Source organism: Myiozetetes cayanensis, unplaced genomic scaffold (assembly GCF_022539395.1).
Source record: "Myiozetetes cayanensis isolate MyiCay16 unplaced genomic scaffold, myiCay2020 scf16, whole genome shotgun sequence".
In the NCBI taxonomy this organism is placed as follows: domain Eukaryota; kingdom Metazoa; phylum Chordata; class Aves; order Passeriformes; family Tyrannidae; genus Myiozetetes; species Myiozetetes cayanensis.
The window spans coordinates 6529113-6549194 of NW_026087270.1; the positions used below are offsets into that span (position 1 = coordinate 6529113).

Sequence of the window (20082 nt, forward strand, 5' to 3'; positions counted from 1 at the left end):
CCAAAGCAAAAAGCAAGCAAATGAAAGTGTGAAGAATAATAGGATTCTTGTCTCCTACTCCCCATTTCCCTTCATGTTGCCATATGGTATCCATATCTGTGAGGATAAGCAGTACTTTGTACCCTGGTGTTTCAGTTTTCATGACACTTTACAAGTCTCATTGCTCATTTCACCGCTTTCCACTAGCTACTCCTTAATGACACCCAGCCACTGCTTCCTTTGCTTTCCCATAAAAACAACATACTCAGGAAATAATGAATGTATATTTGTCTCTTTCAAGTAACTGCAGCTCCGTTTTAACCATTTACTTTGCAATAAACTTTTTAAAGAGAACTTTTTTATTCTCCCCACAAAAAAAAGTGTCTGTATATCTTAAAGGGTCACAATATACGAATTTAAAAAAATATACAAATAATGTACCGTAGCCTCACTTCTAAGCTACAACCTACATTAATTCTCCCACCTTGTCAAAAAAAAGAAAAACATAAATCACAATGGATGCAACAACTGAGCACTCCATAGCTCATTTTGACTCTTCAGCCCAAACAGAAATACCCAGGGAGTGGTATAGTTCACAAAAAAGACTATCAAATTGCTTCTAATGGTGAGTTGCTACAAAGCATACTTTGCTAGATGGAGTTACTTAAGAAGTTGCTGTGGAAACAAGAAAGAATTGGCCCAGAGAGGAGGGGTGTGAGCTTATTAACAGCAGCATGCTCAAGTGCTCCAAGCCTCAAGGAGAGAACCACCTGAAAAGGCAGAGCTGTTTTGTCTCCTCTGACGAGCACAAACAATGGACTCAAACCAGTTGTCAAGACTGAGAGGGTTTGGTGAAGGTACAGGCAGAGCCCAAGGAGATGCCAGAAGGGACAATGAATCCTCCAGAACTGCAGAAGTCAAGACTGTGTCTCAGGAAAAAAGTAAACCAGCAATGAACATGACTAAGAGTTACCTTTTGGCAGGGTAGTGTCTCTCCTTCTTTCTTGGTGCTTAACCTGCTACATAGCCTATATGAGAAAATTCTGCATTTTTCTGCTTTATAATGGCCTCTGAAACAGGTATCAAAACTTACATTTAAGAAACAGAATTGTCTGCAGAAGACTCAATATTTTATGATACTTTAAGGCAGGATAAGGCAAAGCTTTGAAAAATAGAGCACTGTTCATAATAAATTAGGAGAAAGAAAATTCCTGGGAAACAGGAAATCTTGCACCTCTCCCCAAAGCCCTAATTCTCATACAATTTTAAAATTATTTCATTCACAGAGCATTGCAACTCTCTGGAAACTATCCTAAAGGCTAATTTTCCCTGTGGTGAGAAAAGTGTTTGCAATGTGTGCTACCAAATGGTCTAGGAATAATATTCTAATTTTTTTACCTTTAAATGATAAACTTGAATACAAAGAACACATACAGAAATCAAAGTTAGACTTACTTTTTTTTTTGACAATACAATAAAATTAATATAGCAAAGGGAAAAGATTAATCACTGTTCATAAGAATTCATTCACCCAGGGAATTTTTTCATCTGTCCTCTACTTAGCCAGACAGAAAATAGATTTTGCTGGCTATGTTTAATTTCCACAGCTGTCACTGTGATCTAAAACATTTATATTGGAGCAATCACATTTATCCTCAGGAAACTAGGAACTGGAGTACCAGTTCAAACATTGTATAGGTTATCTGCTATCTTCTGACCCCAGTGGTGTCTTAGATTTAGAAGCTGTACTGTGCAAATAAGCAGTAAGATGTTTCCTGATTAAAATATATTTTAAAAATGCAATTAATCAGCAAAAATGCAATGAAACAGCATAAGCTGACAGGGTTTATATATGCTTATTGACTGGGTCAGTACAAATGTAAGGCAAAACGAAATACGACAGTAAAATGGAAACAGGACACAAATATTTAATATTTCTGATGTACATCTCCAAGCTTATTTTAAGTAGCATACTTTGAAGGTCTAGTAATTAATTTAATTGTATAACTGCTGATTATGGGAAGAGTCACCAAAAAAGAGCATCACAAGTAAAGATCCATAGCATTACTTACCAGTCATGTTATTTACTTAAGTCCATTATGCAAACTTTCAAATGATTGTTTTGAAAAAAATATTACAGCACTTCTGCAAATATTTACAGTTCAGCCCAAGAAAACAAATAGTTGTTTGTGACAAATATAAAAAGGAATCAAGGAGATTTCAGCAGACTTTGAAACAGGACTAGCAAAATTCTAATGTAATATATATTTGTACAGAAGATAACCTTCAATATAAAAACTGCACAGTACACTCTTCTGGCTATACCAGCCAAATCAGCAAACAACTTGCTCCATCTTTCCTGAGCAAATCTTAGTTATCTAAGTTGGATCTTAATATTCCCATTAAAAGCATTAATAATTATATATGCTTAAATTACACCTTTAGTTGTATGTTCTTTCTTGCTATTCCCCAATTTATTTCCTTCCCCACTGCTTTTTTTTTTTTTCCTTTTGTAGTACTAAAAATGGGTTTATACAAAACCAATAACAATTTTTACTAAAAAACATATTCTGGTTTTAATCAGGTAGTTCATCCCTTAGAATTTCACACATACACACTGTAGACTTTCAGGTTGAATGCTTTGCTACTGTAAGGCCATAATATAACAACTCCTTCAAGAAAGCTGATTCAGAAATATGTTAGCAGACAAAAAAACTATTTTGACATATAAAGTGAAATTATACATTCACACAGAAGACACATTTTTAACTAGTTGCATCATTTTATATTAATAGTTTACATATTTAATATTGCCAGAGCAAGACTCTATTAAATGCTGCAGTCAAGTTTAACAGAGGAAAACTCAGATCATCATATTAATACCTTCAGCTCTTTTAATCCATGAATGAAAATATCTGTCCAGTGTCCCTTGCCCTTCCAAGATTCCTTATGCTTCCATTATATTTATTCCCATTCCTCCCTATTTTTAACCCTTCTCTCAATTTGTCATCCTATCTTTCTTACAATTTCTTCCTTTCCCTGCTATTCCCTCTTTCCTGCAACTTATTTCCTCCCAATTTCTTGCTCTGCTCATGAAACCGCTTTGGCCTGTAATTCTCCCTCCTACCGAACTCCTTCAAATGCTTTCATACATTTTGTGGTACCAGACTACTCACAGTCTCTCTGTAGAAGTAGAAGAAACCCCACATTTCTAAGCATAAATGAAACTATTAAAATGTAAGTGAAACACTGGAGGAACAAAGAAAGAAGGAACGAAGCCAGTGTAGTGCTCAGTATTTGTACAAGAGAACTAAAGCTAACCACAGGCCAGCAGCTGAATGGCAGTCAGCAGTTAAACCATCTTCAACAGAAAAATCATGTAGGAAGCCACAGTGCAGTATGCAGCATTCCCCCTGGAGCATGTACAGGAAAAAAGTCCCCCTAAAATTTTAGCATGTCTGCTTTTTATCCTGCAACACAGGGACTAATCGCCCTCAGAGTCTGAGCTGGATTCCTCGCACGCTGGAGCAGAACAAATACTACTTTTTCACCTATCCGTCACACAAACATGAAAGATTATGACAGAAGCAAACCAGCACTAATCTTAGCACCTCACCGAGCTCAGAGCAAAACACCAGAGAGCGAGGCAGACAGAAACCCAGCACACACAGACAGTAAAACACAAGCAATCAAATGAGTAGCTGGACAGGAGCAACTTGCCTCTGTGCTTCCCCTTACAGAGCAGTCACCTTGTATGTCCTGTGGAGTAACATTAAAACACCCCCAGATTTGGTACACAGAGTGTTTAAGAATTATTAGAATATGTTTCAATCTTCTGACAGATTGAAGGACTTCATCCAGCAGCTCAGGCATTAAGCTCACAGCTCATAACTGAGTTAAAACACAGCTTTTACACACCAGTGAACTCCTGTTCAGCCCTGCAAAATGTACACTGTTAACACTCAGTCATCTACTCTGATGCTACTCAGGAGCAGTTATGCATCTATCAGAAAACACAGAAGGAGGTTTATCATATCTCTTTATAGCTTCCAAGCTTGGCATCGTTTGAGCTGAGAACATACCACAGTCTACAAGCTCAAAATGCAAACCCAACCAGATGAGCTGCTCTCCTTCCATTTTTGGCTTCACATCACCTTTTTCTTTACTCTTTGATCACCTTCTCTGCAATATGCAAGTCCTAAACATTGCAAGACAGCTACAGTGCATCAACATAATTCTCCTGTAACTCCCTTCTAGCAATTTCAGGTACTACCAGAGAGGTTTTGGAGCAGAAAAACACCAGTAAGGGAAATCTTGCAGGTTTTTCCACCATGCCCAGACTTTTCCAGAGTTGAAGAAGGTGGAACAACCACAGCATGAAGAAACCTCCAGGTGGAACTTCTACCTCAGCATTTGCAGTCAAGGAATGTGTTATGGTCACCTTTACAGGAGGGAGCAATGCCAATGTTACCGCACCCTTTGGAAAATCCTGGAAATTGCTGTAGGCCACCTGGCTTTGCAGCTGAACGCAGCAACTCAGAAAGCCTGGACACATAAATGAATTCTCTTGGAGCTGGGGAATGGTTACACAATCCTAACACGGTGTGAAAAACAAACCAGCAAAAATCCTTTGCTGCTTCCCTCTCATCGGCTCCAGCCCTTTAATGAACACAGATCAGAAAAACACAAAAAATCCTGTGGTAGAGAAAGGATTGAAATATTAGGGCATGGATAACTTTTGCACAGTGACAGCCTTTGAAACAACTGAAGGCTTTTAATATAGCTCCTCGATTCTGAAAACACAGTAACAGCTGGCAGCAGGACAAGAATCTCTGTAGCATCTCCACATCACCTGAAATGCCAGTCATATATATTTATACCTTACAAAGTATGTATTTATATGGATATATACACACCTATATATATATGCATACACAATTATAGTCTTTAATAAAACTTTCCAAAAAGCCTTAGAATGAGACACAAATAGGTATCTTTCACAGGCTGAGTAGGGAATACCTTCTTCCACACACTATTGACTATGCTTCTTTTTGGTTATGAGATTTTCATTAGTTTTAGATGGAGGAGTTCTGGAGGAGCAGTTCATTGCAAAGAGAATTTATGTTCTAATGCCTACAGCTTCAACAGACTTGGGCCCCTAAGGAGGAAGCATACTCCTCTCCCCACCCCAAACTGTCTCAAAATAGATATTCAGATAAAACAGACAATGAAAAAACTTTTAGGAAAAAAATATCAAAGGAAGAAGTACTGAAAAAAACCCAAACCAGCCTCAAATAAAAGAATGTACCTTTGACCTCTGGTAATTCAAATAGAGTGTTAATCACCAAAGGATTAACACCCTCTGTATTATAAATAACATAACCAGTCATCAGGAAATTATAACACCCCATATAATCAAGAAACACTAGAGTCTACAATGCCCAAGCAGTGGGATGAGAAGTACTAATATGAGAAACCAACATAGTGTATCAGTTCAGTAAGATTCTGTAACTTCAAGCATTACAGAGAACAGCTCAGTACTTAAACAGGCACATCTCTTTCTCTGTGCACACGTGGCTGTATGTACCTATGTATGTATATGTGTGCCCATGTGCTATATAAACACAAAAAAAAATTCACACATCTTAACCATTGTATGCATTTTTAAAGTTGTTAAAAAATCTCGGCATATATAATCTCCCTGATTTTTTTCTGAATAATTTTATATTTATTGAATTAGGAGCAAACACTTTCCAACATACTTTAAGCAGCTTTCTACATTCAACGTAGTTACTTTTTGCTTAAACAAAGACTACTTCTCCCTTACTTGGTTCTGTATTATAACCCAGTACCATGTTAAATGCACAGAGGTATCAATGAAGAGAATTCTATCAAAACACTACTTTTTTAAAGGGATTGGAAAAAAAAATCAAAGAAATTGCTACCCACAATATTCAGTTTTGAAGAAGACACACAACTACCTTGTCTCCTGCCATCTTCCCCATAACCACTTCCCCCTGCAAAGCTCCTCCATCCTATTTTCTTTCAAACCACACCACTCCTTTTTGCCTGAGAGCCTTTGCCATCCTTTCCTCCTCTTTCTCAATCTCCAAAGCTTTTCCCGCCAAGCCTGTTTTCTATTCCCACTGTACCAAAAGGTTCCATTCCACCTACACACTCAGTTTCAGATTTTCCAACCTCAACCACATTCACTCCAAACCCCTGTCCCACAAGCCCTTACTCACCTTGCCTTTAGTCCCATTATTCCACCAGCAGAACAGCTCCTAACCCTCCTCCCATGTTTCTACTGGCACCTGCTGCCACTCTCCCCGTGGCCAACTATAACCTGCGTTTCCCTGCCCTGCTTGCTTCTTTATGCCCACCCTCTACTCCTTCAAACACCTGTGGGAGGTAAGTAAATAAGTAAACATTAAGAAACCAGATGAAGCAAATGAGATGGGAAGTAGAACTTGCTCAGCACTTATTGTTTCCAGCTGTGTCTGTGCCCCGCTAATCAATCTCATCCTCTACCCTCCCAGACAGGAGGGTTCCACGAGGAACAGGATCCCAACATTTCCCCAAGAGGAAAACCAGACCTTTTCCTTAATGGAGTACCTCATGAAGAATGTAAAGAACTCATCTCAAGAAAGAACAATTGAGTTCAAATTAGTTTCTTTTGTAATAATATTTTCTGCTGAGACCGAGAGATCAGGGGAGAAGAGACCCATGTCCTCACAACCACACCATGCTCTGTAAGGGTGTCATAGAATCTGATGACGCACCTGGGAGCAGGCAAGGCAAGTCAAGGTTGGGATGAACACAGAGAGCTCTTCACACATACAAAAATCTTAAAATTAGATGGTGGAAAAAAAGTAGACTTTCTCAGTTTGAGAAGCCTTTACAATCTAAACTGCATTAGAGTGTTTCCTTTAAATTTTCAGTAAAAAGGACAAACTTCTTTAATACTTCTTTAACACCACTTCTTCCCATTGCAGAGTAACAAGCAAATTTCATCTTTTTCAAGCCCACTATAAAATCCCACAGAATTTCTCCAACGTTGTGTAATTTTGTAACTATGAAATACAGTTTCTAAATGAAATACACTTTAAAACTGTACCATGAGAAAAAGCACAGCTTAATTAAGTTAACTAAGCTGATTAAGCCATTCTCTTTCACCTATTACAGGAAGTATTTAGCCCTGGAGCCATCCTCAAGGCACCTCACACAGTGTATGACATGTTTTCCAGAGATACTGTATATATTTAGTCACTGCGGAAGGGGAAAAAGCAAACACCCTATATGTCAGCATGCCAACAAAAGAACAGAAGAAGCATCAGTTGATAAAGCAGCTGTTTACATCTCATTCTTGTCTGGAAGGTAGGTATTACATTACAAAGGAATAGACAAAGTTAAGAGAACAGTACCCTACCACCTCAGATCTGACTGGTATAAAATAATGCAAGCAGGAACATTCTCTTCAAAAATCCTGATCAGTGTCAATCTTGACATTATTATTGGCATCTTTGCATGTTTACAAACAACTCGGTCAAGTGAAGTGAAAATTGAATAGATCACAGCAGCTTTATTTTAAAACAATTAAGAATATTCTTTGTCCTTGGTTGCATTTAAATGCGTTTGCATCATTAAAAGAATTCTCTAAAATTTTCAAGCCTTTCAAAATGCATAAAAGCTATTTCTAAAATAAAGACATAGCTAAGTAACAGTATTCTTATCTTGGCTTTTGCTGGTACAAGGCTGCTGCTCTGTGTCTCATAAAGATTTCTGGCAGAGTGAGAAAACCTGGTCAGTATCAGAGTCTTTCCTGGGACCTGTCTGAAGTGTCGACAAGCAGCTAAGCTGAATATTAATACACTCTCCATCATCAAAAGCTGTTGCATACCCAAAGGAGGAAAAATATTTTAATCAGCTTTCAGCTTGTCTAGCAGAAGTCAGTTTATTCCTTCGGGATTATACATCTATGGGCTCAATTTTTGTCTTCGCGCTCTCTCTCCATACATATTACTTTTGAAACTAGCAGCAAAGAGCCTAAATCTGCTGTTTTGTTGGGAAAAGCCAGCTAATGCTGTGATTCAATTACAGTATTTTACATTTAAGAAGAAAATCTAGAAGATGAAAAGCAAAGAAAAAAGTTGAGAAAACAGTCCTGTTATCAAGTTGTTTAACAGTAGGATTTCTTAAAGAAACCTGTGGGACTTCTTTGGTTTGTTCAGTATTTTTTCAAATTTTAAAGATTTTTCAAGACTGGTTCTTCTGTTGTCTTACCCATCTCTTCTCCTCCCCAGTAGATTCCTAATTATTGATACTCAAATTCACAATTCCTTTAGCATAACAACCACCAGTGGAATTGACCCATGAATGTATAAACATTTTATAAAATTGTGTATCAAGTATATCCTACATGAAAACCAACAAAAGATCAGTAAGGGAAAAATGGTTTGAAGAGCCTTGACTGTACAATTGTACCTGCCTGGCAACCTCTCCTTCCTCTACTGTCATTCCTCTGAGAGACAATGCCAGCCCCTGTAAGGTTGCATTAATGAAGACAACAACTACAGAAGACTTTTAAAAGTGAGAAATACTAATAATCCTGTGTATTTTTAAGCCTTTCAGAGGCATCATAAGATTTCAGACTAAGACCCAGACAGGACTTGTTCTGACTTTTGGATTGAGCATCTACATAAACGCAGTACAGAACTAATTTCATCTTCCCTCACCCCTGCTTCCCAGAGGATAAATGTATTACCACTGGACATGCAACACCACGGTGCTCTTTTCTCTTCCCCATAAGAAAAGACAGAAATGTAAGGCTCTGCTGCTGAAAGATTTGCAGATACTTTATCATATCAAGGAAGTCTGGAAAGTACAACCTTTGTGTACTTTGGTACTACACAGCATCAGCATAAATTGGTTTGTGCAGGCTAATCTTAAAATAATTTCTATCATCCATCAGCAGCACAACCAATCATCAGTTTTGAGAAAGGGAGTGAATTTTGTGGTCCTATTACTGTAAATGGTTTCAGCACTAAAACTCTTATTTCATGAAATGGAAGCATGACACTGGACAGAATATGAGACCAAAAGGATGACAATGAGTTAACTTACTCTGACGTGTGTCTGAATTACAAAAAACCTCCTATAACTCAGTTATCCAAGCTGAGTCCCACCACAACATCACAAAACAATTGACCTTCTAGCTAGCTGGTGAGGCTTTAATCCATTAGCATGTAGGACACAGCTTGAAGATGGAGCTAAAATATAATTATTAGCAGTGTATATATGCATACATATACACACACACACATAAAAATAATCACTTCAGTTTATTACACAATTATATTGATCCCTAGGCAGCTAGACAGCATGAACTGATGCACTGTTCCCAGCTATTAACAGTGCACTTTGCAGAACACTGTATGCTAAGCACGAAGTTGAATTCATCTTGAGCACAGCTCCACTGATGCCATTCCCATTCACCAGCAACAATCCGGCCTGTTCTCACCATTCCCTTAATTGTTTTACTACATTACAGAAATTCAAAATGAGTTCTATGAAAAGAGATGCCAGCAGTCTAATTGTGATAAACAATCATATTGTTTTTACAAGAATAATTTAGATTTGTTACACTTAAACTTTATATCAGTGCCTCTGCTGTGAGAATTTAATATAGACTGCAAATTTACTAGCAGTCCAAGGAAAACTGCCAAAATCTGATGTTCACTTGTGACATTTGAGGAAGCCAGTAATTATCTTTCTACTGCAGAATAGCAAACATTATATCTACAGCTTCAAGATTATTAACCAGAAGCATGTGTAGTGACAAATGTAAAACGCAAAAAAGATTCACACAAAAGCTCCTGAGAACTAGACCTGGGAACTGCCAGGAGGCAATCTGGGTCAGCCAAAACACAGTAAGCTCTTGCTATTGTTCTTAAACAGATAGAACTTTCCCATCTGAAAAGAAAAAAAAATATCTTCTATGTGGCCCAAATTCTACAATTTCCAGTCACGGGTGGGAAAGGCAGAAATTTGATGGGTTCCTTCAAATGCAGGATGTTCTCTCCCTAGGCCATGGCCAATAATTTTTGAAAACCACACCTAAGGTACTTGCAAAAGTTAAACAGAGGGTTAGTGAAAGAATTAGCACCTAATCCATCAGAGCATAATGTTCTCCATGGCAAGTTCTGAAGCCAAGTTTTATTTCCTTATGGTCAAAATGAAAGCTGCAGTAATGTTAAAGAACACATTGCAAAACCACTGTTCACCCATGATCTTGTTAGGAATTAGAAGGACGGATGATCAGATAGGAAAGAAAAGGTATCAATGCAGCAATGTCAGCTTTTCAGAAGACATCACCTCCTTTGCCTACCAAAGTTATTTGGAAAGTAAAACAGCTGTATTCTATTTTATAGTGGTTACAGAGCCACTAAAATACCAATAGCAATAAAACCGTGTTTAGCAACACTAGTTGTACTCAAAAAAAAAAAATTACAGCAATGTAGATGGTGACATTTTAGTCATACTACCATTTGCTTTCACTTTCATTAAAAATCACAACTTCCCCTCATTTATAGCAATCACAGTACAAATTATTCCTGCCAAGCCACTGTAATTCACAGTTTTAACACCAAACTAAATTCTTTTTTCCTGTGTAGCATGTCCACAAACATATGTGCATCCAAATCCATAAGCTCTGTATCTAATCACTTCTATGACTGTATAAATAAGAACTAGAAATAATTTTAAATATTGGTAAAATAATCAATTTATATATAACATATACACAAATTCTAAAAATACAGATTAATTTCTTTTCAAGAAATATTATACTTAATGTTCAAATACAGTCCTTCATTCCATTTTTCTACTAGAAAATAGATTTTGAAGACAGAACCATTTCACAGAATCATAGAAAGGCCGGGGTTGGAAGGTACCTTAAAGATCATCTTGTTCCAGCCCCCTACCATAGGTAGGGACACCTTCCACTAGACCAAGTTGCTCAGAGCTGCCTTTTCACTAAACATAAATGTATATGAATCAGAAGTTACATAAAGAAGTTAATTAGAAGATCATCATGGTTAAAATCCCCAATATGGCTGGGTATGTATTTGTGTGTAAAGCATGCACATAAACACACAGTCACACCATGTATCAGCTCTGGTGGTCTATCCACTAAGGAAAAACTTTCAACATGTGATGGAGAATCCTGTTTAAGACACACTTCTCAGCTCAGACACAGAGATCCATTTACACAGTTCAGATACAAGATTGGGGAATAATCAATCTGCACAACTTTGATTTCTGCTGATCGTGGTATATGCATTTATGCCTTAAATACGAACACAGAGCTCACCACGTTACATGTAAGCACATGTATTTACTACACACAGTTGTATACGTCCAGGAGTATAAAAATCCAGTGAAGACAACAGAAAGAAGCCCTGTTACAGTAAGAAGCAAAGGGCAATGGAATCCTAGTTAACCAAAACTGAAGCTCGCCAAGATCCAGTTGTGTGCACAAGAACACCTACAAATGTCAGACTCGTATCTCAGAGGCAAATCCACCTGGAGAGGAAGCCAGAAGCAGGACAGCACGCCCAGCCCTTGCCCCCTCTGGTGCAGCCACACGACAGGCACAACTGCACAACCCACCCATGGCCCTCCCGTTTGTGCTGCCAGAAATGCCTCTCACTGTCCCACAGGGCAGAAACTGTCCTAAACTTTCCCTGGCTTATGCCAGCTTACATTATAAACTTAATGTTTTCAGTGTGATTTCTCCAGTATGGGAAGACTGCCCTTTGAACAATTCCAGTTTATAACAGAAATGTTACAGTGGTTCATATCAACGCAGCTTAGATCTCAACCAGCTCACATAAGGGTTAAAAATAGAAAGTGCTATCCACTGGTTTGCTCTGATGTTCCTGTAGATATTGTCACTGGATGTATCCTCAGAAGAATTCTATTCAACACCTCTGTCTTTAAGTACAAAGCTGTAGGCTGTAGCAGCTTTAGGAAACATAAGTATCCTTTTTTCTGCTGCACAGTATCTGTGTGTGAAATTCTCTAAAGGGGTTTAAGTATTTACCCTGAACACTATCAGACAGTTTCTAAAATTTTCCTTATCCTGTTGCAGAAACACTTCAAAGAGAATCATAAACACAGTCTTTTGTGCTTTCAGCACACACGTTATTTTGGAAGCTTAAGTCTGAATTCCCTCAGAATTGTAAATAATTTTTTTCTGAAAGATGTGCAATACAACTTCTTTTTCTTTTTACAGATTGTTAGTGATTCTACTACAGACAATGCTGAATCCTTTCCCGTATTTGTGACAGCTAAAAATATTGGGGTTAAGGAAATTAGTGCCAGAAAAAGAAAAAAAAAGGAAAAAAAAAAGTCTTCAGGATCAGGTTTTGTTGTTGTTGTTTAAGATAAAAGATACATTTTCAGAAACATCTGACTCCCAGTGTACATAAAATATAACCTGCCAAAAATACATTTATTTAAAGGATCTGGCTTAAACAGATAAGGAGAGCCCCAAAAGACAAGAAAAATGGCTAAAATTTGGGTCTCTGAGCTGCCATGTTGTACCTACATTTCACAGTTCATTAGGCAAATACGATCACCCATCGCCACATGGCCCTCCAATAAAGTGTGACACTGCAATATCTAAGTACAATGGGAAAACTGAAAGACAAATTAAAATAATACCTCAGAGTTCCTTGAATTTTGGCTGGCAAGGTCAAACCAATTGAAATGTCAGTTAAGTTGCTATGCATTTTCTGAAAGAAGCTAAACAACCAACCAGCCTGTTTGTGATCCTATTATCTATTTTTTTAAAAATAATTGGTTAGTTGTTTAAAGTGCCAAAGTCTACAAAAGCTGGGAGAATTCCTTGTAAAAGCATATTTTGTCTCAAAGCTTTTCATGGTTATCCAGGAACTGAAATACTTTTGATTTAAATACATATTTAAACCTTTGCTTTAAACTGGGAAAAAAAAAAAAGGCTCTGGGCTGAGATTTTGTAGCTCAAGTTTCAGCCTAGACTCAATTCTAACTGTCAGGCTGTAAGCCCCTGACAATAGTGGCTTACAGCTGAAACTATGACATACTTCACATGCAGCAACAGTAGCAAATAATGAAATAGAACTCAAAAAGGAAAGAAAAATACTTTCACAAGAAAACAGCCTTGCTCTCTGATTTCAATTCAGTTGTATAAACTGATAAAAGCATGTTGTTGAGAATAACAGTAATAATAACATGACTAAATACAGTTCTTAAAGAAGTTTTACAAATCAAGGTGAAAGTTGTGCAGAAAGATACCAGTTTGCATAAAATGCCACCTTGTTCATTATGACTACGCAGAGTGTAAATACTTCTGCTTTTACACTACATTTACAAAATAAAAGGTGTGCTGCATTTCATTATCATCAGCTCTATTTTAAGATGCTGAAAAGTGAAACAAATGGTGTAACAATTATTTGTGTTTCAGTTATACCATTAAGAAATCACTACCCTGAGATCTATGTTTCATTCCTTTAAGTAGACCTTCTACTGTAGGCAAACAGTTGTGCTGTTACGTGTAACTCAAAATCACTCGCGCTTTTCTCAGCATTTCAGTTCTACAATTTTTTTGTCTTGCCAAATTCCTGCATAAATAGGTGGGATTAAATGGAGCCTAGCCTACCTAGCATAATTATATATGTTGTGATTTTATACTGCAATGAAACTGATACATTTTAATAATGCCAGTCTTGGCTCTTACCCACTAAAGTCAATAAAGGTTATTAAGGCCAACTGCCATATAAATACATTGCTACATTGCTAAATGGACTGTCAAAGCAGGAAATACAATTCACACCATATAGCACTGCAAGGGTCCTTTTTTTTTCTTTAAAGAACACTAGATATGATAAAAAAAGCCTTTAAAAATTCAATATGTAAGTGTAACCATGTATGTTTACTTATCATTCCACAAACAAAAAACATTTCAATAAACATTTCACTGATTTACATTTTACTTTTCTAACATGAATCAACCTAAAACAAAATAAACAAACAAAAAGACTGTAGGACTTCTGCAGTTCTTACGGATTTGGTATGGTGGTTAAAGATTTTCATAGCTAAAATAAATGTCAGATTGCAAGGTTTGCATGATATCAGACCCTGAGAGACAAATTGTCTCTCCACTGAATCTCAGAACAGCTACAGCAAGACTTGCTCACCTCACATGAGATTTCAGCTTTTCAGACTTCTCTTTACCCAGAAAGCAAAGCTTGTACAGTCTTTTTTTCAAATGGTAACTCTCCCTTTGAATTCAGCGAGCATTTATCCTGATGTTGCAGGTGATAACGTGTTAATCTTGGATGACTTTTAAAAAAAACCTCTCAAACATATGAATAGCCTTCATATTTTCAAGGGAGGGAGGGGAAAAAAGAGGAGATTGGTTAAACTGCTTTGGATTTAATGGCTCATAAATTCATGAGGTAATATTGTGGGAAATGTGATGTTTTATCAGAATGTCATTCAAATGAAAGGTTTAACATTTACATCACAAGAGTGAGCTCTAAGTAAAACTATCCTCAGGGAAAGAAATGCCAGGAATAAACACTATGATAAAATTGTGTGCTTGCTATAATGTACAAAAATATTAAATAAAGCCCACAGGTCTGAAGACACTGGGCTAAACTTCCTGCAATATCATGTTCTGATGTGACAGAGGAGTAATTACAATTAACAGCATCAGGGATAATTTCGGAAACTTTCTTTCCTTCTTTATAACTGCTTTACTAAACAAGGGGGAAAACTAAAAAAAAGGCACACTGGGACCCCAAGACTGAATTTGTATCACTCTAGACACACATATAAGAAAACTAAGTGAAGAATTGTTCAGCTCACACACAAAAGAAAAATACAGTGCTTAAATATTTTCTTTTAAGAAATAATTCCTTTTAACCAGTAAACTTCTTCCAAAACTAGATCAACAATTCTAAGACATTTTTACTTTTAGCATTTTAGATAATTATTTTTTTTTTACAATCATTCAGCTAAAATTATAAATTTGGAGAAAAAAACATCAACTGCAGACTACTGGGTACCTTCAAAAATACCCTTTTGATTTAACTTAGCTGTGGAAGCTAAACATGCACCAAAACACTGCACTTTTTATGTTAAATTGCTGTTGAATTTGTTAACCCGCAATTGATTTCCTGTGTTATGGAATCTTAGAGATTACAGCTAACTTGAAGCAACAGGGATAATTCTTGATGTTAATGCCACATTTCGATGTATTTTTATTCAGGCCGTTCCTGCTGCTGCAGTGAAACTGCGGCTCAACATTGTCCCCTACTGTCACCTTGTGGAACACCACAGGACAAAATGTAGGCTAAATCCAAAAAAAACCCACCCCATTTCCAAATCCCAAATACAGTAAGCATCACATTTACTTAGAGACTCAACAAAACAGACATTCTCAATTAACATTCTCTTCTGTCTCCTTCAATAGCTAAAATTAATTGTGAGTAATATGTTAGAAGTCATAAAACATTAAAGCAATTTTTAAAATTTAAATTAGAAGCAGCTTCTGTTTTGGCCCAACCTTCAGTTTGCTGATAAATATCATCCTGAGGCCTGTTGAAAGCAGATACACTGACGCCACCATGTTTCTAATTAGAGACACCTGGCAATGTCACACCGACTGCAGAAAACCTAACCCTTGAGAGCTCCAGAGTTTGCTGTTTTTCCATGTTCTCAACACACAATGCATATAAAATATCAAACATTCTTGTCTCTACCTCATCTAAGCCTGTGTTACAAGTGAGTAAGCTGTCATTTGAAAGAAAAACAAACCAAAAGATTTTTTTAAATTAGAAAGGTCATTCAAGACTGTGAGCACAACAGAACACAAACATGAGGGGAAAAAAACCCCACATAAACAAGTTATAAATACTTTTTCTCCTTTTGTAGGAAAATTCAGTGTTCACTGATTCTCTGTGACAACTGATTGCACAACTGAAAATTCCACTTTTCCAGACATCTTCCCACATCTGGAACATGCCATTGCTGGAGAAGCTTACAATACATTTGAGCAGCTTAGTGAGTCACAACATTTCCCTCGGGACTCAAGATTATATTCTTGTTGCACCACATCTCCAGAGATTCAACACACATCCCTGTTCAGCATCCTCAGCAATATTACAAATTTTTTCAAGTCCACTATAGGCAAATTGAGCCTTTATGTTGTGACCAGCAGAAGTGATCGAGAAGCAAATCTCAACAGAAATATGGAAATGATCAGGAGACATTTGCCCCTATAGTTACTTCTGAGTACAAATCCAGCAGCAGACAACTGCTCCCAAAATGACAGCACAGTGTCCCAACTGAATCTCTACTTGGACAGCAGCAGCAGCAGGCAAACAGTGCTGCCACCAAGTCCATGTTCAAGGAAAGTAGGATGTACATTCAAGTATACAGGAACCATTATTACAATTATTCTTGAAACTACTCTCCTTTGTTTGTTGTAGCTGTGGTGTAAGTGTGCAGGTATAGACCTCCAGATGACCAGTTCTGTTCTCAGCTTTCCTCTGATGCATTTGCCATTGTTGTCATTGGCAGAGTTGTCTATCTGGGTGTCGCATGAAAAAGTAGACAATGCAGTTTCATGTAACCAATTTGTGTGATGTAATATATGACTGTCAGCTTATGAGACTGTCAAACCTTAAAAACAAGCGAAGTCAGGAAATAACTAAAATCTTGGGGGTTTGGATCTGATTTTGTTCACATTTTTTCTGGCTACTGGGGGATAAAAGTAAGAGGAGACAGTATAAGGCTGACACTGATTCTGTTTCTCATATGTTATGAATAAAGTTTAAAACCCATTACTACAGTACAATTAAAAACATAATTGTGAGTGCTCTCAGAATTAAGCCCTAGAGGCTTTAGAGTTTAAAACTAGTACTTACCATAATCTCCATTTTTCTCCAAAATTCTTCCAATTTAGCCATAGGCTTAAGCCACCAATCAGTGCACTTCAAATACCTCTTGCCTTGGAACCAAAACTGCCTAAGCCACTCAAATTCAACCTGCAAGATAAAAACATATGACAGCATAAACATCTATGTTCATTATCTGGAGCAAGGATGGGGTAGTGCAAGAATCCAGCTATACCTGAACAATCCCACAGAAAAGGAAACAGTTACCAAAGTGTTCATTTCTAAACACATCCTTACGCCCAGCTGTTTTACTTCTATTCCACACCAATTTGTGACCTGAGCTACTCTCTTCAAACCCAGGAAGTTGCAAAACCCAACTATTTTTGGTTTTCACATGTGGTACATGTACAATGAACATTCAGATTTCCTCACAATTCAGTCAAATAGGTACCAACTCCAGGTCACTGTGATTACTATTGGGTGTTTCCAAATGTTTCCCTTATAAAAGACTGAAAAAACTTGCAGTAATAAAACTTGTATTGCTAGAACGCAGCCCAGTCAATTGCTATGGAACAAGAGGGTGGCACTACAAGGAATCACAGTCTCTCATCCTTTACCAAACAGCCCATTTACCACAGAAGATGCTTTTCTTAAACAGTGTTCTGTAGTTCTGGCCTCTAGAATTCCATATATATCTTTGTTGTGGTATTTATGTTTCACACTAAGTTCAAAGATGCTTTAATCATTATTTGTACCACAAAGGAGATTTGTTCATCCCTGCTCAATTCCAAAGTTGCAAATAAAGACAACTTACCAAGGTGACGGGATAAAGAAAACTGCCCAAAGCTGTCACCTAAGACTTCCCTTCCTGCAGGGGAGAACTGAACAGCTACAGCAGTCTGAAAGTGTTCCAGTTAACATTAACTAAAGGTTTGGTCAATATATTAAAGTTAACAATAAAAAATGCTTACATTTCCAGTGTATAAAAATAATATTAAAGCAAATTTGTTGATAAAATATAGCATGATTAGTTGGCAGACACAGAGCTTAGAATGTTTTTTTAAAAAACTGACTTCTAGCCAGTGACTCTTTAGCACAGAAGTTTGATGACATCCTTCCTAAAAAATGCTGAAGGAAACTTTGCTTCCTCTACAATATTAACGAGGTATGAAGGATCAGGTTATGGTTTGTAAAAAAAAAAACCACTTCAGTATATACTGTTTTGGGAAGGCCCAGCATATCATTATTCAACTGGAATTTTAAGAACTCAATACTTCTTTTTCCTCTCCCCACTTCTTTTTGAGTTTTTTGGCCTCTACCACCTAATGTCTGGCAAAGAGGTTTCATGAAATTAATCACAAGGCCATTAATCAATGAAAAAAAATTCTTTTTATTAAAATCGATGTTAAAATATGACTCATCATGAATCTATTTCAGTCAATCTGATTTCTGACTAGTCATATTGATTTGTTACATTAATCTATGCAATTTCAGTCTAATTCAAGTCTGGCATATGGGCCAAAATTTAAATGTATCTTGATCCTATACAGAATATACCATTTGACACAGGAGAGCTGCTTTTTAGGTGTAAGACATAAAGTTTAGCAACAAGCTAATTCATTTTCTGCAGGATTAGCTGGTCTCATCAGAGGTCAGTGAACCTAATTGCAAAAGCAGCTGTTTAATGATGTGGACTGACATCTAATACAGCTTTCAAACTCAGGTCCACACTCATCTCACAGCATCCCTGTTTAGCTCTAGTCTGAGTTAATAAAATGGGCTTTGGGGAGGAAAACAGTGTTTCACCCACCACCTTGGCCATGAAGCTGCTTGACATGTGACTGCACTGAACTATCTCCTCTGAGCAGATAACTGTTGATTCTGAGAAAGAAAACCATCTTGCTGAGGCAAGGGTGACGTGATTTCTCTGTTCTTGTTTTAGATACATGAAAGCATAAATACTTAGATTTGCTAAAATCATTTGCTAAAATCACAATATAAAAAAGACATCAAACTATTAGAGAGCATCCAGAGCAGGGCCACAAGGATGAAGCAGAAGCCTTATGAGGAGCAGCCGAGGTCAATTGGTCTGTTCAGCCTGGAGATGAGGAGACTGAGGCCAGACCTCATTGCAGCTACAACTTCCTCGTGAAGGGCAGGTATCAATCTCTTCACTCTTGTGACCAGTGACAGGACTCGAGGAAATGGCATGAAGCTGAGTCAGGGAAGATTTAGGTTGGACAACAGGGAAAAGCTTTTCACCCAGAGGGAGGTTGAGCAGTGGAACAGGTTCTCCCTGAAAGTGGCCACAGCAGCAAGCCTGGCAGAGTTCAAGCATTTGTACAATGCTTTCAGGCACGTGGTGTGTCTCTTGAAGTGTCCTGTGTAGGGCCAGGAATTGGACTTGATGATCCTGATGGGTCCCTTCCAACTCAGCATATTTCATGATTCTACAATAAAAATCTCCAGAGATTCTAGCTATGCTAAGATTGCTTGGTATTTTTATTTAACATATAAACACCTTTTACACCACATCCATGTTTTAACAATGACATGGGTTATCTGCTTTCCAAGCTGTAGGTCCTCTTGCTTTCAACTGTGCTCTCTTCAGCAATATCTTTTTCTGTAGCAGGAAGGCACTTTTCTTGGCTTGTCTCCTTCCACAAACAGTAGGAGTTGTGTCACAAAAAACCCTCACGACACTAAATACTGGAGAGATGCAAACAGCTCAGTTCTAGCCTTAGTGGAACTGAAGTTACAGACCATTCATCTTCTGCGACAAAACTATCAGGTTAACAAGCTCTTGCCAAGGATTTTGTCAAAGAGATTTAATTTGGAGACTTAAAAGGAAGATTGCTACTCTGAGGAATAATTTTCATCTCCTAACTGATCTTCACTTATTATTTACATCTGTGCAAGTAAGCTCAGAATCAGGCCTCATATGTCTAATCTCAACATATTTTTAAGTTGTCCTTTAAACAATAATAAAAGGCCAATTTTAGGCTATTGTCAATATTGGGTAGTAAAAGGCCAACAGTAGCATCTGGCATTTTGTGAGGCAGTGCTCCTCAGTCAATTATTTCAAAGTACTGGTTATTAAAAGCCACGCATGTAGGTGATCTATATTTCTCTCTGCCAGACTAGTCATCCACCAACC

At 37.4% G+C, this 20082-nt stretch overlaps 1 protein-coding gene across 2 annotated transcripts in view; it reads right to left on the reverse strand.

Annotated features, from left to right (window-relative positions):
* FTO (FTO alpha-ketoglutarate dependent dioxygenase) overlaps positions 1-20082 on the reverse strand; it is a 234940-nt gene that overhangs the window by 149931 nt on the left and 64927 nt on the right. For both annotated transcript variants that reach the window (XM_050311353.1, XM_050311354.1), the window contains exon 7: positions 16956-17075. In XM_050311353.1, the coding sequence (XP_050167310.1) occupies positions 16956-17075 (120 nt within the window). The remainder of the gene's footprint in view (positions 1-16955; positions 17076-20082) is intronic.